At 41.4% G+C, this 22,099-nt stretch overlaps 1 protein-coding gene across 18 annotated transcripts in view; it reads right to left on the bottom strand.

Moving 5' to 3' along the window:
* The window catches only part of NCOR1 (nuclear receptor corepressor 1), a 159,199-nt gene that overhangs the window by 23,798 nt on the left and 113,302 nt on the right, over positions 1 to 22,099 (bottom strand). For 9 of the 18 annotated variants that reach the window (XM_078437696.2, XM_078437694.2, XM_078437704.2 and 6 more), the window contains 12 exons: positions 21,087 to 21,282; positions 14,828 to 14,998; positions 13,927 to 14,087; positions 10,585 to 10,705; positions 10,383 to 10,484; positions 9,946 to 10,046; positions 7,573 to 7,741; positions 5,526 to 5,666; positions 4,162 to 4,245; positions 3,420 to 3,676; positions 2,709 to 3,069; positions 444 to 671 (listed from right to left, as the gene is read on the bottom strand). In XM_078437696.2, the coding sequence (XP_078293822.1) occupies positions 444 to 671; positions 2,709 to 3,069; positions 3,420 to 3,676; positions 4,162 to 4,245; positions 5,526 to 5,666; positions 7,573 to 7,741; positions 9,946 to 10,046; positions 10,383 to 10,484; positions 10,585 to 10,705; positions 13,927 to 14,087; positions 14,828 to 14,998; positions 21,087 to 21,282 (2,092 nt within the window). The remainder of the gene's footprint in view (positions 1 to 443; positions 672 to 2,708; positions 3,070 to 3,419; positions 3,677 to 4,161; positions 4,246 to 5,525; positions 5,667 to 7,572; positions 7,742 to 9,945; positions 10,047 to 10,382; positions 10,485 to 10,584; positions 10,706 to 13,926; positions 14,088 to 14,827; positions 14,999 to 21,086; positions 21,283 to 22,099) is intronic. The other 9 variants (XM_078437701.2, XM_078437703.2, XM_078437705.2 and 6 more) reach the window with 2 other exon arrangements.

Here is a 22,099-nt window from a genome sequence, read left to right as displayed (position 1 = left end):
TGGTTTTAAATTCCAGCTTCACTTAAAAAAGCAAACATGGAAATGTGAGTATCGTTTATGTAGCAAAGAAAAGGGTGCCGTTTCATCGGTGGACCCTGGCCCGAGATCAGAATTCTGGTGAATGAATGTCTATACCGTGAATTCAGATGTTTAAGGTATGCCTGTGTCATTTAAAAACAATCCTTCACATGGGCCCACCTTTTCAATCAGCTTAACCAAATGCCATACCTCCTTGTTTCTGTCCTGTAACGGGTGCCGGTCCTCCTTCGTTTTGGGATTTCAGAACTGGTAACGTGGGGGTGTGGAGTGTGTGAAAGGTCAGTGAGCTGCACACTAACAACGTATGCAACAGTCTGCGTATTGTACTTTAATAAACGGAGCTTAAAAAGTCGTACAGGTACATCGTTTCTTCGCCACACATCCTCACCACACGCTGTGCTTACCAGGATCCAGAGCCCTGTGAAACGGCATGGCGGGATCCAAATGCGTGGGAAGATGGCTCCGATAAACCTCTCCCGTGGTGCCGCCCCTGTGATGGGGATCAAAAGGGCTGTGGCTTACTACCGGGTCCACCCCAGGCACCGGAGACTTCGCCGGTATACTTTCCCTCTGGGTAGGGGTCAGTGTCGATTTTCTTTCATGATTGGTAGACTTGCCAGAAGAGATGGTAACTGGAAAAAAAAAAAAAAAAAAAAAAAGCCAACCCCACGACTTCTTAAGAGAACTTGTGAAGTAGGATTATACAGTTGACCCTTGAACAATGCAGGGTTAGAGGCGCCAAGCGCCCCAGCCCCCTGCAACAGTCAACAATTCATACGTAACGTCAGACTCCCCATAAACTAGCAGCCTACTATACTATCGGCTGGAAGCCTCAGTTGATCAGCACATCATCTTATGTGTTGTATGTATCATGCCCTATATTCTTACGATACGGTAAGCTAGAGGAAAGAAAATGTTAAGAAAATTCTAAGAGAAAGATACATTTACAGAGAGCACTGTATTTACTTAAAAAAAAAAAAAAATCCACCTAAGTGGACCCACGCGGCTCAAACCCGTGTTGTTCAAGGGTCAGCTGTATTTCTCCATTTCTCACCCAGTCAAATACAGACGATATTTATATTTTTATCTGCTTCCACCAAACGTTTAGTAGTTAATCTTACGCAAATGGGAAGAACTAGCGGAAGCTTTTGAGATTTGGAGACCACCGCCTTTTGGATCACAGCACCAGCATTTTATCACCTAATATTAAGATTAAAAATGAAGTTCAACACTCCTCTTTAAGTCCCATTATAAATGATTTTTGTGTTCTGTATGACTCTAACATTGCAAATTCGTTTCGATCCCACACGTACGTATATCAACTCACAACCTCCTCTCTGCCTGCGTCACCCAGCCTCCTTGCGGCCCACTAGTCCTGAAGTTATACTATTTTTCCTTGCTCTCTACTTCCACAAAGACTTTCTTACAAGCTCACCAGTATCAATCACCTCCCTCCTTCAGCCTCTTCTTTTTAAACAATAGTATTCGGAGGTTGGATTATCCCCCTGATGCTTACCATATGCCAACACGTAGTGGCCGTCACCCTCAACTGTTTTTAGTAATTGTTGAAAACACACAGAACATACAATGTACCATTACACTGAGTGTATCAGTGGCATTGATCAGTCCTCACCACCGTCTAATTATTAATATTTTGATAATATCAACTTAGCCATGATCACACAAACCTGCCCGATGACACCAAGAAATCGTGGTGGTTTATTACGTCCCCTTCTGAGCCCCAGCCTGCTCAAACATAGAGTGCCTTCTCCCTCGGAATGGGTGGCAGGGGGGGAGGCAATTCTCCTTCAAAACTGGAAGGATCTGCATTCACCGTCCTACTGCCCAGCAGACTCTTCCCTCTTCTCTTCTCCTCCTCCCACTGCACAAAGCCCTTCACCTCGACAGCTCTCACGGTGTCCAGCCAGGATCTTGCACGTGAGCCCTCGATAAATACGTATTGCAATGAAGCTTAAAATGATGAGTGAGGACATTGCTAAGGTCCGCAGATCGTTTCAGGGACCGCCTGGTAAAACTCAATGCCTCTTACCTTACTCATGTACCCGCTGGCAGCAGAAAGCCCAAGAGGCATGGAGTTACAGTGACAACAGTAACAATACCGGCAATAACAACAGTTTGCGTTTATCGAGTCCTTCATACATGCCAAGCACTACTCATTCTTTCCTTTTAAAGGTCTTCAGACACATGAGTTCCTTTGGCCTTCACAACAGTCCAGGAAGGGAAGCCTTAATATTACGTTAAGTTACGTAACCGATACAAGTCCGTGCAGGAAGAACCACCTTAATTCGAGGCTAGGCAGTCTTGCTCTGTGGCCTAAGCTTTCAACTGCCATGCCAGACTGCCGCGGAGCAGTTGTCAACACTGACTTCCAGAAAACCTTGTAGGGTTAGCTGCAAATCCATTCTGAGAACGTACTTATTCCAGAGCATTTCTGGACTCCGGCATACCGTGCACGTGATTAAAATATTAGATATCTTACCTGCAATTGTATCAGCTTTTCACCTGGTAGCCTTCCCTACAGCCCTCGCATCCAGCACAACCTACAGATCTCGTGACAGTCGAAAGCTAACACTTCAGCATTTACTATCTGCCAGAGGTTTGGGGAACGCGAATAAAAATGAGCAGACAAGGACAGAAGAGTAACGCACCATCCGAAGTTCTGTTCATCATAGGCGAGCCTCTGGACATGGTGCTCTGATAACTCACAGGCGTCCGCCGGGCACTGCTGTCGTCGTAGATCCCTGGGCTCAGTTGTGCTTTGGGAGCTTCATGAAGTGTTGACCTAAGAACTGAGGGGCCAGAGCTTACCACCGATGTATGTCGGGAACGCACTGGCTCGCCTGCCTTCACATCCTCATATTTCCCCCGTTCTACCACTTTGATGTTCTCTGGCACAATTTCCAGTGGAGGCATTCCACGGGGTAGTTTGTTAGGCCCCGTGATTAAAGACTTGACGTTGTGTTTGATGGCAGATTGACCTGAGTTGCTGTCAAACTTTATCGGTGTACCCTAAAGGAAACAAACGGCACAGGTAGCCCAAGGCAGCTGAAGACTCCTCCATCCCATGTCAGTACGGCCCACGGCAACCACAGTTTGTTCTGGTGACCCTTACTGTCTGTGTGGACGTCTCTGTCACAGGCTCACCGATCCAGAGCTATGCGCCTTCTCGCGACACACGCTCCACAATACACACACGAGAAAACGAATGATAAAGCATACGTAAACCTTTCACGTTTACCTCCAAGACATCAGACCTCACGAGAACTACTTATGATTATTAAGTCGTGCTTTTTAAAATGCTCCATGAATATCACAGTCTGAAGCGGAATGGCTGACAGAAAGAACCCTGTTCTAGTTACCTGGGAGATGGAACCCTCAATGATTGGCCTTGTGCTCTGGACCACCTCTGGAGTTTTACGGCTTTCCTGAGTTAAAATATCTTGCCGTGGAATCTCATGAATGGAACGCCCCATTTCTTTGATGGTGGTAATACCATCATATGGTTTTCCTTTGGTAATGGCGCCTTCAAATGCTCGTATGGGAGGACTCTCCCTTTTAATCTGTTTCGGATATTTTAGACCATCTTCAAAGCTTTCGGTGGTTGCTCTTGGTGTGCCTTCAAGAAAAAATTAAAGAAAAAATACTTATTAAAATAATGCCAATGGTCGCACAGCAATGCCACTGAGCTGTACGCTTAAAAACTGTTAAAATGGCAAATGTTGTTACATACATTTTACCGTTACTGAAAAAATTTAATACCTTATCATCTTGCAGTTTCTAATCAATTTTCTGTTTACAACACATCCTTAAATATTCATAAGTCATCATTTTATGGGCGTTGTTCAAGATTTAATACATTTGTTTATCACATTCAGAGAATGGTTCTTACATAAGAAAAATGTCTCTATACTCCAAGATTAGGCAACTATCATTTTCAAATAAACTATGTAGCCCAGAAACAGAAGAGCTGACATCAAGTATCTAATATTTCAAAAGGGAAAATACTTGCAAAGCAGGTTTCATGCGCTGCACATTAATGTCAAAGTACTTTGCCAATGAGGCCATCATGAATAAAAAAGCCAAAACAAGCAAAGAGTTTACCCTGCATTATGGAACCAGACAGCACAGTCCTTTCTTTGAGGTCAGAATGAGGGCTCCCCCTGGGTAATGCTCGGCATATCAGCCCTTTCAAAGCAAGAAAGCAATTCAAGCATTAAACACGATGTGTATTTCAATTTTCACATACTTTATACTGACCATAGAGTATAGACTTTTTGATAAAAGCTTTATGGAGAGAGATCATCTTAAATTTGTGAGCTATTCAGAGGGTATCATGGGAAAAAAAAAAAAAAGTTGGAAGTACCCAATGTGACATCATTTGTTCCTTTGTAAATGTTCTCCTAAATAGAAAATAACCACAGAAGACATCTATTATAAATCAAAAAGGAAAGAAAGACACTTCCAAAGCTAAATGCAAAATCCCAATGCTTCTTTCTCCAGGTGAGAGGGCACAGAGAGGCTGAGGACCACTGTCTAGCTCTGAACTAGACCTCTGAGAAAGGGAAACATGAAAGATGGGCACCTCATACACAGGCAACATACATGAACGAAAATATGCAAATCAAAATGAAAGAGCTATAAATAACCTCTTAAAAAGCTTCACATCATATCAGAAAAAAATTGGCTCAAGGACTGGAAATAATCACATGCATTTACCCTAAAAGGAAGGGAGGTGAGGTTTTTTGTTTTTTAATTTTTTAATATAGAGAGAATCCAGCTCTTAGAAAATTGCACAGGACTTCTAAGATTGAAGAATCCTTACCCTGTTTTTAGTATTTCACCTAGAATAACATGAAACACTCGAGGCAGGTTAAGATTTAAAGAAAGTCAGCCATTATTAACAAAATAAAACACAGCTATCATGTATCATGCACATCGTGTATGGTCAGCACAAGGCTGGACACCCGTCTCCAATCCTCACACAATGGTAACTACAATCCCTTTAGAAGATGAAACTCGTGAGGAGAAATTCATCAGGAAAGGGTGCAGCTGAAATTCAAATACACGTCTTTGTTCTATGACGCCACTTTAACTGCCTCACAATAAAAACAAAGTTCTCAGAATGAATTTTACATTTTTCAATTCACTTAACCCTAGCAGGAATAATCTTCAAATTGCATGAGCACATGATAGGACAATGATGTTTAATTTTACTCCCTTCCACTGTCACGTACTTGAGGTATATGTAGATATGAATATAAATTTAAACATATTAATAAAGTATTAATTATATATTATATACTTTACTATGTTTACATTATTACTATGATAACATTAATGTAGGTTTCATTTATATGTTAATATGAATAGAAATCTCAGACTGAATACGACCTAACCCAGCCATGCAAATTTGCTGTACAAAATTACATGTATCTAGAATAAATGTTCTGGAAACAACATTTTACCCTCTAGTGGTGCTGACACAGGAGACTCCCTCATTGACAACCCTTGCTTTATATTTCCTTCCACTGATTCATAGCTTCTTTTTAAACTGATTTCATGAGCTGTTCTTGGACTCCTTGTCCCTTCTCGGGCATTCTTAATATCTGTAGAATATAGAAACAAGAATTGCTCAGCGCCCAAGACCTCTTCTACAGTAAATCATTTATCTTAGTTTCATAGTCTATCTTATAAAAATAATGACATAAAAACTAGTCAACTTACAACATACTGCTATGTGGATGATATTTATGAAAATTTTCTTCATTAATTCAAATATATTTGAGTGCCAGGCATAAGCTAGGCTTGCAGAGAAGGTGAACAAACTAAGCCCCTCCCCTCATGAAACTCACCCAATCGTGGCGGGTGCACATAAAGTACTAGAGAACTGCTGTAGAGTGCAGTCGGGACTATGAAAAGAGTGGCGCGACGTCCTGTAAGAACAGCGTGGGTGAACCCAACACTTAAAAGGCTCGGATGAGGCTGCCTAGAAGTCATGTGCAAGCTGAGAACTAAAGGACAAGTAGGAGGTGCTTCAAGTGAGAGGTAAAGGGAACAGGAGGTGGTACAGGCCAAGGGAACAGTGAGCACACAGACCCCCAAGGTGAGACACGGTGGGACCGTCGCTGGTGTGGGGGTCGGGGCTGGAGCGAGAGTGCGTGGCAGGCAGAGCAAAGCAGGTAAGGGAGAAGGTGGGAAGGGAACAGCCGGAGAGAGGAGCTAACAGCAGGTGGTAGAGGGGGGATGAAGCCAAAGGAAGGGGCGTCCAATGACTTTAAAGCAATGAAGAGTCAAGGAGGAAGTGACGTGATACGGTTCTGAACATGGGCTACGACTAAAGGTGGGGAGATCAGAGAGGCAGCTGCCGAGTTGTCCGGGTGAAAGATGATGGTGGCAGTGGGGAATACAGAGCAGTGGATGGATTCCAGAGAATTCAGAAAAGAAAACGGAAACAACTTAGGACTGACTGGAGCGGGGGGAAGAGAAGGAAGTGTCAAGGATGACATCCAGATTTCTGGCTTAGGCAATGTCCGTTAATTTCTTCCTCCAGAAGCAAAATGTAAATCAGTGTATGCCAGAAATGTTAAAACAAGAAAGGAGGAAGGAAATAAGAAAGTTACCATGTGTTTTACATCAGTCACTGTTGCTGGCATACCTTATGTCGCTGTATTCAAAGAGAAAGATAAAGCATGACTAAGGACTACTCGGTTCACAAAAAAGTCGCAAATGGGAACGCAAATCCAGTCCCTCGCTTGGCTGTGATACCATAACTGAATCACTGTTGTAACGTTAATGAGAAAATATAACCTAAGAATACATCTAAAGAAAATGTTGACACACACACAGACATTAAACTAGTTTTATTTAAGTAGAATTTAAATTCAATGCCCTTTCCAGGATTATCAGACTAGTATCTACTCCCTAATTCTTTTCTTTTTTTTTTTTTTAAGTTTTCAAGTTGAGACAGAGAACGCAGGTGAGGGAGGGAGGGAGGGAGGGGCAGAGTGAGACAGACGGGGAGAGAGAATCCCAGAAAGGCTCCACTGTCAGCATGGAGCCTGATGAAGGGCTCGACCCTCCGGACTGTGAGATCATGACCTGAGCCCAAATCGAGAGTCGGACGCTCAACCGACTGAGCCCCCTGGGCGCTCCTACTCCCTAATTCTTAATGCATAAAAGAGATCTTTAAGATAAAAGTGATCCTACTACAGTGAAACAAAGAATATTTTCTTAGGCTACGTCAACTGGCCACAGGTGATGTTAGCTACCACCGACAGAACCACTTACTATGGGCTCCGCATGGTTCATCACTTTTCATTCACTGTCTCCATCCGAGTTACATTTTCACAAAAGTTCCATGAGAAGGCACTACTGTTAACCCCTTTTACAGAGATTAAACTCGGGCTCAGGAAGGAAAACTAACTCCCCCCAAGCAAGTAGGTGGGGAACCCGAATCCACGTTTTTAGTCACACGTTACAGTTCTGGCTTCAGAGTACAGACAACATACTTACTGTCGTATGATAAGATGTGTCCACTTTTGCCTTCATAAATAACATGACCTTTTGATGCAGCTTCCTCTCTGCCCTTCTCAGGACTGTTCTCTTCGATGGGCATTCTAGAAATGGATCCCTTCACCAGAGCCTCAGCCGGTATGCCAGCCTGTGACAGAGCTGGGGTACCCTGCCATCGAATCAAACAGAAACGCTCGGATTTAGAGGAAACGCGACACACTCAGAAAACTTAACCTACCGCACGGAGAGATCAAACCGTATCTACAAAGAAGGTCAGAGACACAAGAGGACCAGACATTAAGTTTGTGTAAACATTAAGAAACACTGTACCTTTTTGTCCTTGAACCCTGCCATACAAAACAGGTATATATGAGTCAAATCAGCTTTCTTCCCCACCTTGAGGTCAAACCTCTTAATGCCCGGGGAGGGGGGGGGGGGGGGGGGGGAATCTGCCTTAAGACCCAAAATCATGCAAATGTAATACTTTTTTTTTCAAAATGTCTAATAAAAAAGAGGTAATAAATTAAGTTTTAAATTTAGAGTCCACAACTTGTTCTCACATTGTCGTAAGAGAAAAAGAACCTGCAGTTCCCAAACTGTGTGCCTTCTGGTCACCAGTGGGGGACGTGGGGGGCAGGAATGACAAAACTCAGATGCCTCCATTCTGTGATGTGGATTCAGTTTAGGCCACATCATCTGAACTTTCACCATAATTTGGTAGTCCTCTTCTAGGGTGCCTATGGCCGTGGTTCTTTCTAAGCCTTCCTTAAAGCAGTAAACCCTTCCCTTTCTAGCAAAATCACTCATGGCACCTAATGTGTAGAACACTTTATAAAAGTGAGCTGCTTGGGTTGAAATGAGAGTGGCAGGCCCAGACCCAGCCCACTCCCACATTAAGTGTCCCCAAAACTCTAGTGAGGACCATCTGAAACCACATGCTTAGAGCAGGAAGAAAGACAAGGACAAAACATCTACTTGTATGGCCATTCAACGAGCCTGGGAGTAAACATCTGAAAATCCTTAACGCCTACTTCGGAAGTGCTCATGCCATGTGCGCAGACTGGTTTGAAAATAAACAGAGAACAGCCTAGCCTCATTCGATCCAGTTCATTCTGTCCTCCTACCCACAGCGTGGTTACCAGAGTGAAAATGACCAAGAAGAGATAATAATACACATAAGCCATTTATTTCTCTTCTCCGCTACCGAAGTGTTTGCTTATTCTGAAAACTAATCTCAAGGGGATGTATATTTTGGTCAAATTTAGAAGGAGAGATGAGAAGAGTTAATATGTAACTTTCTAGATCACTATGCCATACTCCATAAACCACGTCTCAGAAAGGAGTCACTGGTGAATCTTGTCAAAATGGAGACGCTAATTCAGTATCTGAAGTGGGGACTAAAATTTCTGCGTTATTCTAACAAGCTCCCAGGAGGTGCTGATGCTCTAGGGCACAGACTACCCTGGGTCAGCAGGGTCCTAGGGTGTGGTTCTCGACTGGACATCCAGCAGAATCACTGCAGGGCTGGAAACACAGACTGCTGGGCGCCGCCCCCACAGATGAGACTTCATTGACATGCCTAACAATTTCCCGGGTCCCACTAATGCTGCTGGCCTAGGGACCACACTTTTAACAACCACTGTCCTAGGGAACAAGGACAAAAGACAAGGAAGAAGAACAGAACAGAAATCCTCTAACAGGTTCAATGTGCAAAAAAACCTGTTTACAATCATTTCCCAAAACAGAATTTTCCCTTCCCAGATCTACAAGAATAAAGAGGCTAATGACTGTTACACTTCAAACTAACATCTAATGGAGGAAAAGAAAGACCTTTCCCTAATGAAAGTTGGCGATTTATTTAACCTAAAATTGGAAGAAGATACTTGACTTGTGATGCTTTTATCAACATCATCCATATCTCCCGGGTTAGCATTAGACTCTAGCAAGGCGGCTTATAGGCCGGGACTGTAGGACCTTCTTTTTCACAGGGGGCAAAGGCGAGCAAATAATTTATAATGATTTTCTTCTCCATTTCTATTTAAGCTCAACACATGGTAAAAGCTTTGCCAGGAAGACAGTAAGAACTACATCAATCAGAACTTGTTTCTTCTGCCCATTTGCAAGTAACTGACCTTTTCAAATGACCTGCAGAATAGAGAATATAGCTCGTGGTCAAAACGATTACATTGATGTCTTTCTGCAGACAGTTTTATAGATTTGGGTTTATTACCACTGAGACCCAGTCCCGTAATCCAGAACAACAAACAACTGAATCACAAAACTATACTGCTGTAACAGCCAGAGCTCTTGAAACCGGACTTCTAGTTTTCTCATTAGCTCTTGTCCAGGATTCTAGGCACGATCACAACTAACCTGAGTGATGGAGCCCCGCAGGGATGGGATGCCTTCCAGGGAAATTTTGCTGGTTGGAGTCCCCCGAGTTATACTTCCTTCTTGAATGGCTCCTGGAGTACCTGAAGAAAACCAAAATTATTAGCAACTTAACCTTCTGCCACTGCAAACAAACAAACACCAGTCCCTACTTGGAGGAGGGCTGAGAGAAGGACACAGCAGCACAAAAAGAATAGCTGTGTTTTACTGAAATGCACTTTTAAAATAATAATGCAATTATTAAAGAGGATTACTAAAATATGGAATTTCACAGTTTTAAATTATTTTTATACAGAAGGAAAAATTTAGAATGTACAGGTTCTAACTGAAAACCCCACAGTTAAACCATATTAATGACTTACTTTAATAAATTTTTTGGGAAGAAAAGTTTAACATTTCCGCCAAACAGCATATTTTACCTCTGACCACTCCTTCGTGTTGTGCCCTGACCAATAAACCCTCGGGCTGGGAGTTCTGGCTTCGGGGAGAAAATTCCTCCTGCTTGATGTAGGGCACAGTAGCTATGGACCAAAGCAAGAGACACACATGAAGAGATCAAGGGCTGAATTACCGAGTGTGATGCTACAAATGCAGGAACATTATGAGTATTTACTCACTGACCTGATTTGGCAGATTCCTGTTGCCGTGGCAATCCAAGAGAGATAGAACCCACTGAGGGCTTAGCTGTTTCTTGAGTGTAGGAAGTCTGATTATGAGAAGTCAAATAAGTGCCAGGTGTTCCCTAAAAATAATTTTAAAAGACTAAAATAACATTGTCTTTTCACAAGGTCAACAATAGATTTAATGCTCGTGTTTCTGTTTATAAAAATTTATACCCCCACTGCCCCAAGTTAAGAACAGGTATTTGCAAAAAGCAAGAGAATCCTTATCACGGATTGCTTACGTTAAAAACATTTTTAAAAGGAGCAAGATAGGTCCTCTGAAATCACCATAAATTTCATGTAAATAATTTATTGTTAACAAATTACATAAATAAAGCACTCAACACTACACTCAAAACGTAAGCTACTATTATGGCTCTTAAAAATGCTACAGGACACTGACATCAGTGAAAACCAAGAGTAAGGACTTCGGAAAACTCTCCTCCACAAAGGCAACCAGTAAAAATTATAAAACAACAACAACTTTTAATCTGAAAATTAACCAAAGGGTTGTGGAAATCTGGGCGCATGTGTTCAAGAAAACCAGCAGAATCTAAGTAAGAACAGTGGGTTTCGTAGCATCTGAACTTGTTCTATTTCATCTCATATACTCCCGGCCAAGCTCGGTGGCGGCAGTGAAAATCAACAACCCTCAATCATGGTGAAAACCATCAGCCTGGCAGCCACTGAAGGGGAAAGAACAGGGCTGGGCTCCCTAAACGCCTCATTCCCAGATAACTGTCATTATTCCCTCTAGTTCTCTGGAAGACCCATTTGCAAGGCTGTCTTTATTTGACCTGACTACGGTGGGGAAGGAGGTGCACGCTTGTCAAAAACCATCAGAGTCAAATGACTGAAATTCTTCACTGCCTGGGGCAGTAGATAACCACGAAGGCAAACGAGAGGCTAACCAAACACCTTTAAAGGAAAAGCCAAGGAATGAGATGTTTAAAGGGGATCTGAAAAACTCCAACGTATTCCTAACAATCTAGGAGGCCATGTGCATGTGCAAGGTTGTGCAGATGCCTAGGAAAGACCTGAGAAGGCCTTGAATTCTCAACTCTGGCTGACCTCAGAGCTCTGTGGAAGCAGGAAGAGAAGACTAAGGCAGGGTTGTCAGGTACCAGGCTGAATGTCGAAGGCGTGCCCCAACACACACACAGAGCTACTCAGTCAAGACTGGGACGCTTACTGATTCTAGGCACTGAAGTCTGTCCAGCAATTAGCTGGCCACCAGGTGAACCAAACAGTGACTTCAATGGCCACACAGGTCACAAGAATACAGACTTTACAGAGTTAGTTCAGAAAAGTCACAAAGCAAATACCAACACGCACAGCAACAACAGCAAACCCTAGGGAGAGAGGAAAATCCATTTTCCACAGTTGCCACATTCTATTATGTAAAATATCCAGTTTTTAACCAAAATTTACAAGAAACAAGAAAGTATGACCCACACATTAAAACACAAAATACGTTACAAATAATTAACTGAAAATAAATCTAACAAAACCTCTACAGTGAAAACTATGAAATACTGTTGAGAGAAATTAAAGACCTAAAATATGGCAAGATAAACATGTTCATGGATTAGAAGATTCAATATTCTCAAGATCTTCATATGTATCCCAAAATAATCTATAGGTTTAAGGCAACCCCTGCCATAATCCCAGCAGAATTTTTTGTCAAAGCAGGTGCCGAAGTCACAGAGAACAGGCAGAGCAATCTTGAAAAATAAAAGCCCTTACAAGGACTCATAGCACATGATTTCAGGACTTATAAAGAAAGCTACAACAATCACAACACAATTTCAAATTTCTGTTCATCAAAACATATCAGTAAGACACAAAAGCCACAAAGAAGAGAAAAAACTGTGTAACAGAGACCTTTCATCCACAACATATAAAGAACTTCTACACTCTACTAACCAAAAATCCCAATAAAAACAGATAGTAAGACAGTCACTTCACAATCAGATGCATAAATGACCAATAAATATACGAGAAAGTGCTCAACATCTTTGTTTTCAGGGAAATGCAAACTAGAGCCACCATCAAATGTTACATACCCACTAATAAAACTAAGATAAAAAAGACTGCCAACAGCAAAGCAACGTGAAGGCTTATGCGTTGGGGGTAGTGGTGTAAAACTGGAGACCCACTCTGGAAAATTATAAAGTCAAGCATAACATACTCAGGGGCGTATACAAGAGAAATGAAAACATTATATCTATAAAGAGCCCAGTATAATGTTTGTATCAGCTTTATTCACTGTAGCCAAAAACAAGAAATAGCTCATGCTTCCATTAACAAGAAAATGGATAAACAAACCAGTATGTTCATACAATGTAGTATTATTTGGCAATTAAAAAAAAAAAAAAAAAAACTACTGATGACACAAAACCCTGGATGAATCCCTAAAGCCGTTATGCTATGTTAAAGAAGACACAGAAGAGTACACACTGTATGAGTCCATTTACATGAAGTTCTAGAAAAGGCAAAACTAATCTGTGCCAGTAGAAAGCAAAACTAGGATTGCTTCAGGCCGAAAGGGCGTGAGAAAACTTTCCGGAGTGATGAAATGGTTCTATAACCTGACAGGGGTGTGGTCACTGCTGGTCCTGCACATGAGTCAACACTTTACAACAATTAAGAGAAGACCACATTTGGAGCACCTGTGTGGCTCGGTCGGCTGAGGGTCCAACTTGAGCTCAGGTCATGATCTCACGGTTTGTGAGTCTGAGCCCCGCCTCAGGCTCTGCGTTGACAGCGTGGAGCATGGAGCCTGCTTCAGATTCTGTGTCTCCTTCTCCGTCTCTCTGCCCTCCCCCTGCTCACGCTATGTCTCCCTCTGTCTCTCTCTCTCTCAAAAATAAAAAACATTTAAAAAATTAAAAAAAAAAAAAAAGATAACACCGTATTAAAAAAAAAAAAAAAAAAAAAGTAACACTAGGAAAAAAGAAAGATACAGTGGCCAAAGTCAGAATGAACTGGTATTTAGAGCCTTTGTAATAGTTGGTCAACACATATCTGAGCACTTGAAAAGATTCCTCTTTCATCTACGCTACACTCAACTTCAGGGCACAGAAGTGCCTCGCAGAAGTTAAACCAGACAGCGTGCCAAGGCCACTCACTCCGCGCACCCAACGCACACAAGCTTCCGGTGCGTGGCACGGAGTACGATGACCGCCATGTTTTCTGGTCATGGCCTCTTCGTATATAGGTGTTCATTTAAGACTCTGACAAATCAGTGACAGAAAGCAACCCTCAACAGAAATCTCCTGAGGACAGAAGGCGTTTTTACCTGCGAGATGGAGCCTCCCAGGATGAAAGAGGGCTTTTCGGAAGCCACTGTGGTTTTAGATGATGGAATAAGTGGAGGAGGTGGCCTCGTGGGTCGAGTTGTCGGAAGCCGAACCGCCTCGGGGAGATTGGTTATCACTTGATGTGGAGCAGGCTGCAGGACTTTTAAAAGGAAGAAAAAGATGATTCAAAACAGTCCACTTCGTAGTTTGCAACATCCCACCTATCTCAGTCATTCCTGAATTTTTAAATCACAAATTGGATTTGGAGTGCAAGATGAGGCTGAAGATGAGCATTTCTGTTTTAAATTTCTCTTTCACTTGAATTAAAGCCGTATACACATTCAGGTCACACATGGTATTTGGGAGGCTGAGACATTCAACTCCCTGTCAAACCGGAGCTTGCAAGCTGATGTTCATTTCAACCTACTCCTGCTTAGCATCGGCAAGTGGCAATCTTTAATAATCCTCTCTCTCTCTCTCTCTCTCCGTCGCTCTTTGGACCTGCTTCTTACGAGCAGCTGATGCGGCAACTAGGGAGAACACACAGACGCAACTGACAACCAGCTGTATGTCCCCTTTTGCATCCTGCAGAATTTGAGCGACATTCACGGATTCTGGCTCTCCCAGCCTCGGGAATCTCTTAGGGTGGGGGAGGGGATCTCGAGACTTTTCAAAAGTACAGGTACTCGTAACAGAAAAGCCAGTCCATGTCACAGTGGACACGTGTGGACACAAACTTCCCAGCGGCCCCGGTAAATCTCAACTGAATACAAGTGATGATGGGATGTAGGGAAACCAGAAGGTAGTCTTGAAACGGGAAGGACACGTCCTGGAAACCACCCATGTGTAGCACCGGTAGGTAGATGGCCAGCAGCCACTGCACAGAGGAACGATATTTACCTGGCGGGACACTATAGCGGGCTGCACTCATAGGCTGTGGAGCGGCTTTACTGACTTCTCTCGGAGAGAGCCTACACGGTGATGCTGACCTTGCTGCGGTACTGTGCATCTGTGCTTCCTGTTCTAGGGCACGTGTGACCTCAGCATAGGGCATATAGGCGACTGATTTTCCTATGAAAGTTAAAGTTATCAAAATAAGGGAAGAACCCCAAACGAAAATAGTAAGTGTGAAAGGACCAAGCCCACACCATCCAGGGGCAGATCCGACTATATACTAATAAATTAAAATCTAAAATTCCTGGGGGGAATCCACCCATACAGAGGTTACATCTGTGTATGCACCATCACTAGGACCCTAATAAAATCTTCAAAAATTCAGTTATGATTTTTCCCTTTAAAAGACAAAGTACTTCCTTTTCTCCCTAATAGGAAAACTAGCGTTTTCACATGCAATAAGGATCACAACAGGCAAACCTCAGATTATCCGGCCATTCTGTGAATTCAAGTCTTGCTTGACTTAGTCAGATCTCTGAGAATTTCAACTCTTTTATTTAGCCTGTTGAAACCCACCACTTAACAGTCAGAAAAATAAACATAATTAAGAAATGGAAGAAGCCTTTCAAAGGATACAGATCAAACTAATCCAAAAAACCTACACCAGTGTATAAAACTATGAATTGTACTATAATAATGTTAATAAAAATCATATGATTTACCTCTACAGTAAGCATTACAAAAAACTTTAAGCATTTAAATGGGTACATCAGATATGCAGTCACATTAATATTTAAAGATACACATAATAATATATAACTTTTTTCTTTTTCAAAATGATACTGACATTGTAATTCTGGAAAATCAGAAAAGCACAAGGAAGAAAGTACAAATCATCTGTAACCCAAACCATTTAGATTTGGGGTATTTTTAATGTCTGCCAGAACAAATTCCTATTACTCTCTTGTTTACCTAGTCTTACCCATTTAGTCTTGCAGGTAAACCTAAATTTAAAATCATTCTAAGTAGTCCCTCTCCAAACAAAACGTCACTGGAATTTTCATTAGACTGGCATTAAATTTGTGAATACAGGAGACCGGACATTCCATAATAACGTTTCCTAAATGAGGAATCTAGACTTTCTCGTATGTCTTTTCTACACATTCCTTGTTAAAAATTATTTTCAAGGTATTTTACATATTGTTGCTAGGAAGACCGTCTTTTTCATCTTTTACATATATAACTTTTTATTGCAGATACATAGGAAAGAAAGATGTGGATTCCTGCATATCATTTTTTTTTCCTCAAAAACTTAATGAACTTTCCTTTTAGCTCTAATAACTTTTCAGTTGATTCTTTTAGGCTTTCTAGGTAGATAATCTTATCCCGTGAATAATAGTTTGTCTTCTCCCTTCAAACAGCGACGCTTATTTTTCATTCTTTTTTTCTTTACTAAACTACAGTAAGTAGTGAAAGTTCCTATCCAAAGAGAAGGTCTCTAGCATTTCACTATTAAAAGGAAGGTTTATAATTGGTTTCAAATAAAGATTCATTAGCACAAGGCTTAAAGAGTTCTCCGGCTTACTAAGATTTGTGTAAAAACTAGAAACGATTATAGTCATCAGCTAATATTACGCATGTCCTTCAACGGGGAGCGTGGGTGACTCGGTGAGTTAAGTGTCTGACTCTTGATTTCAGCTCAGGTCCTGATCTCGCCGTTCAATCAGTTCGGGCCCCGCGTTGAGCTCTGCACTGACAGTGCGGAGCCTGCTTGGGATTCTCTCTCTCCCTCTCTCCATCCCTCCTTTGCTCTCTCTCTCTCAAAATAAATAAACTTTTAAAAACAGTACGTACTTCAGAGAAAGACAAACGTCATATGATTTCACTCATGTGGAATTTAAGAAACAAAACAGATGAACATACGGCAAGGGGGGGGAGGGGCGAGAAGAAGCGAAAACAAACCACAAGAGACTCTTAATGACAGAGGACAAAACCAAGGGTTGGTGGAGGGAGATGGGTGGAAGATGGGCTAGATGAGTGACAGGTACTAAGGAGGGCACTTGTGATGAGCACTGGGTGTTGCATGTAAGTGATGAATCACGGATTTCTACTCCTGAAGCCAATACTGCACTGTGTGTTAATACTTAATTTTTTTAAAAAGTATGTACTGTTTACATACTTTTTATATACTATTTATATACATACAGTGCAGAGCACCGTGATTACATGAATTATCTCACTTAGCCCTCATGATCAATGAGATTAACACCAGTTCACAGATGAGGAAACTGAAGCTCAAAAGAATCACACCATATTGCCCAACCAAGGTCACTCTACCAGGGATCTTTCAAAAGCCTGACTCTGAGCTCTAAACCACATGGCAAAAACGCCTCCCTGAATCACTGGGTGTTGAATTTCAGATGCCTCTGGGGTACCCATCAAGATGATGGTACTCTTCCCTTCTTAGCCATATTAATGTAACGAATTAGATTAAGTGCTCTAATGCTGTGCAGATTTATAAAACAGACCAACTTCAAAAGAAAATCATGTCTTCCTTTCTAGAGAATTTAACAACACAGTGTATTATAAATTCCGTGTGATTGTTTTGTCACTTCCAGTAAGTTGACAACCATGTGGAAACTATTTTGTCACGTACTGTTAAAGGAAAACTGGAAATTTAGATGGTTCTAAATACAGCTTTTAAATCATCATGTACTCAGGGCTGAAAAGATAAAGAAACCAACAACAAAAGAAACAGACTAGATTCAGTTGCACAGATGCATTAACTCTTAATTGGATTGAACTGATCTTATTAAACCTGCACTGCGAGTTTAATTTTAACTCTCTCGACATGTGTGTCTGAGCTCCTTCGCTACAGGGAAAAGGCTTCAAACTAAAGCAGGGGTCAGCTTGTGTAAATGTTACTGGAAAGTGAAAACAATTGCCTCTAAGGTTTTCCCCAAGCTTTCCTACAGGTGAAAAGGCTTACACCACCTACAATAATTTTTTGTGCCACTGACATTAAGGTGAATACAATCAAACAGTTGGACAACCGGTGCTGCCTGTTACTTTCTAAGTGGGACTGTGAAAAGTCAAAAGCATGGTCCTAATTCAAGGGGACTGTACCAGTCTGGTGATTGTTTATATGTTACATCCACATTCTTGCTGTATTTGCCATTCTATAAACTATTCTATGATGTTGCATTGAAAACATTTATATCAAACATGCTGCATATAAGCAATTTAACTGCAAGTATACAATTCTATAAGGGGGATGTATAAATGTAAGGGAAATCATCCTTTACACTGAACTACGTATGGATACCTATCAACTTAGCAGAGTCTTCAGGCACTTGGTTAACAAATTACTGGACAAACATACTAGGTAGATGAGCTAAAACAAAACTTAACCTTGGGACAAAATGGAATCAACTGCCCCAGTTTCTAGGGTCACCTTGAACCAAACTGATGTCATATTAATAAACACCTTGGTATCATATTAATCAAAAATATAATTACCACGTGGTTCTAAGACCACTGAACTGTAGGGGCGCCTGGGTGGCTCAGTCGGTTAAGTGTCCTCCTTCGGCTCAGGTCATGATCTCACGGTTCATGGGTTCAAGCCCCACATCGGGCTCTGTGGTGATAGCTCAGAGCCTGGAGCCCATTTCAGATTCTGTGTCTCCCTCTCTCTCTGCCCCTCCCCCACTCATGCTCTCATGCTCTCATGCTCTCTCTTTCCTTCAAAAATAAATAAATTTGGGGGGAAAAAAAGGACCACTGCAATACAATTAAAAATTAGGATACCCCTCTTACCTAAACCACATGGATTAATGTGACTGACCAGAGAGAAATGCAGTTCATTGTTTAGAGTCTTAGAAGTTGGGGCTCTAGCCTGATTCAGTCTCTCCAGCTTCCAAATACAGCCCAATTTATAAAGTAGAACAAGACAAGATATTGAGGTCCTAAAGTAACTATATGATATACATATTAGAATGATCCAGATATTACTAACTAAAAATAATACTCAGCTTTAGCACGAATTTGGCAAATATCATTTGAATGTCATTTTTTTCTAGGTTCTTTTAAATTCTTCCTCCCAACATTTATTCTAAATCATTTATGTAAGGGATACATTGACAGACTTTTAAATTACTCTATAATTTTTATCATTCTCATCATGACAGATTTTCTCGTAATTGGGCTGCTCAAAAGATAAGCACTTCTGCTAAGTCCATTTATACTCCAGTTCATTTAACTCATTCCTTCAACATGTAATTACTGAGTTAGCAACTGAGGATTCTCTACCCTCAATATACTAAAAGCCCCCAAATCATTAACGTTTTTACCTTCATTCAAGAAATATTCACTTAGCACCTACTATACACCCAGCCTTGCTAGGTGTTATTTTTACTAGCATAAGATTTATACTTAAAACATTAATAATCTTATATTTAGAACTCTAACGTTAGAGGCTCAGTGTACCAAATAACTAATAACTTATCATTGGTGTGGTTGGGGGAGGGGGTCAAGATCATTTAAGTACCACAGTTCCCATTTTATATTAAATAGCCCTTGAAATCCATGGCATTCTGCAGCTAATTGCTCTTACTTAGCTAAAAAAGGTACTACAAAGAGTCTTTTGAATCATTACGGAAAAATCTAAACCACAGTAATGAAGACCTTAATAGACTTACATCCTAAGCATATTATAGCACGTAGTTGGTAAGTTAACTGTCAACCAGAACACATGTGCCATTTCCTAACCATGCCAGAATTTATTACAACTCAGAAATCACTCCCCTCTCCCCTTTTTAGAGAAAGTAAGTGTATCTATCATGCACAACTAAAAAGAGCATGCCAGGGGCATCTAGCTAGCTCAGTCGGTGAGGTGTGCAACTCTTGATCTTGGGGTTGTGAGTTCGAGCCCTATGTTGGGTGCAGAGAGCACTTAAAATTAAAACAATCTTATTTAAAAAAAAAAAAAGAGGGGAGCCTGAGTGGCTCAGTCAGTTAAGTGTGTGACTCCAGCTCAGGTCATGATCTCGCGGTTCATGAGGTCAAGCCCTGCATCAGGCTCTGTGCTGACAGCTCGAAGTCTGGAGCCTGCTTCGGATTCTGTGTCTCCCTCTCTCTCTGTCCCTCCCCCACTCACGCTCTGTGTCTGTCTCTCTCCCAAAAATAAACATAAAAATGAGGGTTGATGGGGGGTGGGAGGGAGGGGAGGGTGGGTGATGGGTATTGAAGAGGGCATCTTTTGGGATGAGCACTGGGTGTTGTATGGAAACCAATTTGACAATAAATTTCGTATATTAAAAAAAATAATAAAAAACAATAAAAAATAAACATAAAAAAATTAAAAAAAGAAAAAGCATGCACAACTCAAACCTGTCACTTGAAATAACAACAGGGACAACAATGATAACAACACCTTCTATTATCATTTATAGAAGGTACCTATATACCATGGTATCTATTATACCGTGTGTATACTAGTGCACTGATTATTATTATAAATTGTATATTATTACATACAATATTATATAAAGAATAATGCTGAGCCACATGTTACAAAATAATACTGGCTGTTGATTCTTATGGGTTGTAATCACAGCAAGGGAGAAAGATAGATAGATAGGTAGATAGACAGACAGACAGATAAAACAGATTAGATTAGATTAGATTAGATTAGACAGGTAAGTGGGTAGGTAGGTAGGTATAATAGACAGATAGATAGACAGACTGACAGATCGATCCATAACTTGCACTTTACAAATGAGAGAACTAAAAGAAGAGTTAAGGGACCTGTCCCTGGCCAAACAACTGGTAAATGCTGGGGTGAGAGACGAGTCAGGGTCTGACTGGCACTATACATTTCACAAAGTTGTCATCAGAGAATTGGAGCATCATCCTGCTGTTACATGTGACTCGCTTGGAGGACACGATAACAATTCCCACTTACTCTGAAAAGTCAGATAAGTAGGCAGAAAGAATGGTTTTTATAGTCTTCCAGCATAGAGATAAATATCAGAAAATTCGTATTAACGAAAACCATCAAAGATGTTACTGCCATCCTTTAGAGTAGTCAATAATACAAACATTCCTCAACTGTCTGACTGAGGTCAATTTGAAGGGATTCTACGTGTTGGGGCAAGAGAAATCAATCAACCGACATGCTGATAAACTACAAAACACAAAGGACCCACTTTGGAGTACAGTTTTGCTTCCCTTCAGGAAAGTTCTCTGTGATGACAGCGCTGCCTACCTTCCCACTCTCTGCTTGGACTCTTGGAGGCACCACACGGGCTTGTGGAACTTCTACATTCCAAATCTATCTGTTCTTGCCTCTGTCGCTGTTCTTCCAGGAGCGCAGACTCATGCATGGCTTTAATGTGACGCTGGTACAGGGCATAGCCGCTCACTGGGGTTCCAATTGGTATATTACATGGGGTACAGGAAACCTACAGGAAGAAACAAAAAATCTAAATATGCCAATGACCAACATAACAACAACCCGCTGCTGCAAATAATGCTTATTTCTGTAATATACCAGTTGATAGGATTTTGCCTTTTTTTTTTTTTTTTTTTAATGTTTACTTATATTTGAGAGAGAGAAAGAGACTGAGGGCAGGTGGTGGAGGAACAGAGAGACAGGGAGACACAGAATGTGAAGCAGGCTCCAGGCTCCGAGCTGTCAGTACAGAGCCTGACATGGGGCTTGAACCCACAAACTCTGAGATCATGACCTGAGCCAAAGTCAGGCGTTTGACTGAGCCACCTAGGCGCCCCGGATTTTGCCATTTTTTAATCAAAATAATCTTCAAACGTAATGCTTAAAATGCTGAACATTTCACTTTCAGAACTGAACATAATATAAAATCACTAAAGGGGACGCCTGGGTGGCTCAGTTGGTTAAGTGTCCGCCTTTGGCTCAGGTAAAGATTTTATGGTTTGTGGGTTCCAGCCTGCGTTGGGCTCCTGGCTGACAGCTCGGATCCTACATCTCCCTCTCTCTCTCTATCCCTTCCCCCTTGCACTCTGTCTCTCTCTCGCTCTCGAAAACAAACATTTGGAAAAAAAAAAAATCACAAAACTTATGATAAGAGAAATCAAAATATTTCTGTCTGCTTTTCACTTATGATGGCCAAATCCCTGATGACTCAACGCCCCTCCTCTCCAGGCTCCCGCAGCAGGTAATCACACCCACTTCTGTGGGTTTAAACGTCATCTGTATGTTAACAACTCATCAATTTCTATTTCTAAGATGTTTGCTCCAAG

The sequence above is a fragment of the Panthera onca genome, chromosome E1 (genome assembly GCF_046562875.1).
Source record: "Panthera onca isolate mPanOnc1 chromosome E1, mPanOnc1 haplotype 2, whole genome shotgun sequence".
Taxonomy (NCBI): domain Eukaryota; kingdom Metazoa; phylum Chordata; class Mammalia; order Carnivora; family Felidae; genus Panthera; species Panthera onca.
The sequence above is the reverse complement of the archived record's forward strand: the minus strand, read 5'-3'. Positions and strand labels throughout refer to the sequence as shown.